Source organism: Chinchilla lanigera, unplaced genomic scaffold (genome assembly GCF_000276665.1).
Source record: "Chinchilla lanigera isolate Chin_1 unplaced genomic scaffold, ChiLan1.0 scaffold00123, whole genome shotgun sequence".
NCBI lineage: Eukaryota > Metazoa > Chordata > Mammalia > Rodentia > Chinchillidae > Chinchilla > Chinchilla lanigera.
This window is the reverse complement of record NW_004955524.1, coordinates 3,409,816-3,413,072: the sequence shown is the minus strand read 5'-3', so window position 1 is coordinate 3,413,072 and position 3,257 is coordinate 3,409,816. Positions and strand designations below refer to the sequence as shown.

At 64.4% G+C, this 3,257-nt stretch overlaps 1 protein-coding gene across 1 annotated transcript in view; it reads right to left on the bottom strand.

Moving 5' to 3' along the window:
* Positions 1-1,054: 1,054 nt before the first annotated feature.
* The window catches only part of Jak3 (Janus kinase 3), a 12,124-nt gene continuing 9,921 nt past the window's right edge, over positions 1,055-3,257 (bottom strand). The window contains exons 22-24 of the mRNA XM_005409547.2: positions 2,514-2,631; positions 2,306-2,416; positions 1,055-1,537 (exon numbers count right to left, since the gene is read on the bottom strand). Of these exons, the coding sequence (XP_005409604.1) occupies positions 1,430-1,537; positions 2,306-2,416; positions 2,514-2,631 (337 nt within the window). The 3' untranslated portion in view covers positions 1,055-1,429. The remainder of the gene's footprint in view (positions 1,538-2,305; positions 2,417-2,513; positions 2,632-3,257) is intronic.

Genomic DNA, 3,257 nt, shown 5'->3' with positions numbered 1-3,257 from the left:
ATGGACCTTACCGAAGCGACCGCACCCGTAACCTCTTTGCTTGACCTCGGTTTTGTCCCACCTTGTACCCAGCTCATGACTGTCCCGTGTAAAGCTTCCTTTGAGAAGTGGGCTCGGGGGCAGCACACTCTCTGGTCCCCTCCTCCCCTCTCAGACGGAGCTGTCTCTCCCTCAGGAAAATTTCCTGCGCTTAACTCCATTGATCCTCAGAACTCATTCTCCGATTTGGGGGAGCACGATCCCAGCACACTGGGTATCTAGCAGGTCGATACGCTATTTCCCCTCTGCTCTCTCATTTGGAGGGCCTATGACACTGTGGCACAGCCCTACTCCACAGGCTGAGGCAGGAGGATCTCAGTTGGAGCCCAGCCTTTACAGAGCAGCTTAGAACAAACATGCCTCAAAAAGTAAAAAGGGGCTGGGGGTGCAGCTCCGCGGACACTCGCGTGTGCAGCGTGAGGTCCTAGCGCGGGGCACCCGTGTGGCGAGGAGGGTCGTGACCGTGCTATGCCTGCTGCTGTGCAAACCAGGAAACTGAGGCTCGGGGAGAAGACCCCAGGCTTCCCTAGGGTCACAGGGGCTGAGCTGAGCTGAGCTGAGGAGCTCCGGGCCCCAGCCCGGGGGCTGGCGGCATCTCCAGCTGGGGAATGAGGTGGGGTTCAGCCCGCCGCGCCCCTTCTGTGTGCTTCCAGCCTTGTGGCCGCCTTTGGCCAAAGACGGAAACTGAGGCTCAGAGCGGGGACCGCAAGCGGGGCCGTTCTGGGCTCAGGGAGCCACATCAGGGCTTCTGCCTTGGTCTCCGCGCAGTCACCGCCTCTGCCTCTCCCCAGCCTCCCGGCAGCCTTGCCCTGAGGCCCCCGGAGCACCCCGTGCCTTCCCCCCAGCTGTGCCTGTGGTCAGGGCCGCCCGGGTGCAGCCAAGGCCGCAGCTGGGCCCGGGGGCAGGAGCTCTGGCCTCGGGCACCCGGCCAAGGCCTCCCCAGGGGTGCCTCCCCCCGCAGCTGCACTCCCTCATTCCTCCCGGGCTCCCCACATCCCAAGCCCAGCCACAAAGCATCGTTGCCATCGAACACCTTTATTCACTCAACAAACGCACCCTGAGCCCACTCTGTGCCCACCACACTGAAGCCTCCCTCCGCCCCGCCCCCGAGGAGCCCCCAGGTCAGGAGTTTGGGCGGGAGGCACAGCGTGAATAGGGGTATACAAGGGAAACTCTAAGGACACCACAGCTGGGGCTTTGAGAAATGAATAAGAGTCTTCCAGGCTGCTGGTGAGGTCACTTCCCTGAGGGGTCTTCACGAGGCCCAAGGTCACACTGGCCGGGCCAGAGACAATGCAAAGTCCACCCTGGGGATGCAGGGAGGACAGGGCACGAGTCTGCCCTCAGGAAGCCAAGCGGCGCGGAGGAGACCAGGTCACACAATCGGCCACTACCCCCGGCCTCCGCTCCACAGCGCCTCCAGCTGGGGGCCCAGGGCGCTGAAGGTCGGCCGGTCCTGCGGGCTGGGAGCCCAGCAGCGGCTCATGAGCTCGTGAACCTGGGGGCGGGGAGAAGCGGGTCAGGCCTGAGCAGTCCGAAACCTCCCACCGCTCCCTGGGACCTGCTGCCCCGGCTCGGCCTTGGGTGGACACATGTCCCTCCTGCAGCCTCCCCGCCCACAGAGCGCCCCACTGCACCCCCCATCTCCCCCGCTCACGTTTCCCAAGGTTTTGGCTGTTTTTCACCTCAGCTCTTTATTTTTATTTTAGGACAGGGTCTCGCTAGGTTGCCATGGCTGTGGAGAGCTTGTGAACTTGCGATCCTCCCGCCTCAGCCTCCCAAGTAGCTGGATGCCAGCGAGCTCATGCCCGGCGCACTTCCCACACGTAAGCATTTTCAGTGCTCATAGCTCCTGCTGGTTGCTGGGAGAAGGAGCCGCGAGGGCCCCATGGCCAGGATAGGGGCTGGCACAGCTGGCGCTCAGTAATTGTTAGTGAAGGGCTTTGTTGTTTTGGTTTTAGCTTTTGTGGGTTTTATTTTAATTCTGGTTTGGTTTTGGTTTTTTAAGACAAGGTCTCACTATGTAGCCCAGGCTGGCCTCAGACTCCCAGCGACCCTCCTGCCTCGGCCTCCCCAGCGATAGGATGACAGGTGCACTCCACCACGCCTGGCCTGAGTGCATAAACTTACGAATGACCAATGGCCTGCGAGACACTAACCCCAGAGTTAGAAGTGCGCACCCTAGAACTGCCCCTACCCATGGAGCCCCACGCCCGGCCCAGACCCCGGCTAGCGCCGTCGGGGATACTGAGGCAGGCGCGCTCACCTCCGTGGGGCAGGCGGCAGGCGCGGGCAGCCTGCGGCCCTCGGCGAGCAGCTCCAGCAGGCGGCACAGGGCGGGGGCGTCGCGCTCACAGCCCATCATGCGCATGAACTCCTGGGGGTCAGCGGGGGACAGTGTGGGGACACGTGGAGCGACCGCGTGGGGACAGTGTCGCTCTGGGAGCCGAGCCGCGCGGGCACCAGGCACTCACGGCGGAGGGGCTGCAGCTGGGGTCCCCAAAGGAAAAGAGCTCGTACAGCACCACGCCAAAGCTCCACACGTCCGACTGGCGCGAGAAGACGCTGTCCGCCAGGGACTCGGGCGCAAACCTGCGGTCAGGTCACGGTCTCGGTCGGGGAGATGCCCCACCTGGCCGCAGTCCCGCCCGGCCCCAGCTGTGGGGGGCCGGGGCCGCCCTTAGGCGCAGGAAGTGGGCCGGGCTGAGCGAGGAGGAGCCCGCAGCGGGAAGGGCGGGGCCAACGGTGGGGCGGGGCCTGGGAGGACCAATAGTGGGGCGGGGACTGGGGGGCCAATGGTGGGGGCGGGACCTGGAGCGAGCCAATGGTGGGGCGGGGCCAGTAGGGGTGGTGGGCGTGGTTGGAGGTGAGTAGAGCTGGAGAGGGAGGGGTCGGAGCTGGGGCTAAGCTGGGATAGGGAGTAGAACTGTGAAAGGGGTGGGGTAAGTGTGATGGGCGGGGCTATATGACTAGACGGGGCGGGGCTGACCTGGGCAACAGGCAGGACCAGCAGGGACGATGGAAGGGCAGGGCTAAAGCCGAAGGAAGGGCCAGGCAGCAAGAAGAGGTGGGGCCAGTGGTGGGTAGTGGGCGGGAGATGACGAAGGGCGTGGCTAAGAGCCAGAGCGGCGAAGGGGTGGGGCAAGTCCTAGGTGGTGGGCGTGGCTTGAACCACTGGGAGGCGGGGCTAGGCCAGTAGTGAGGAGACTAGGTAGGGC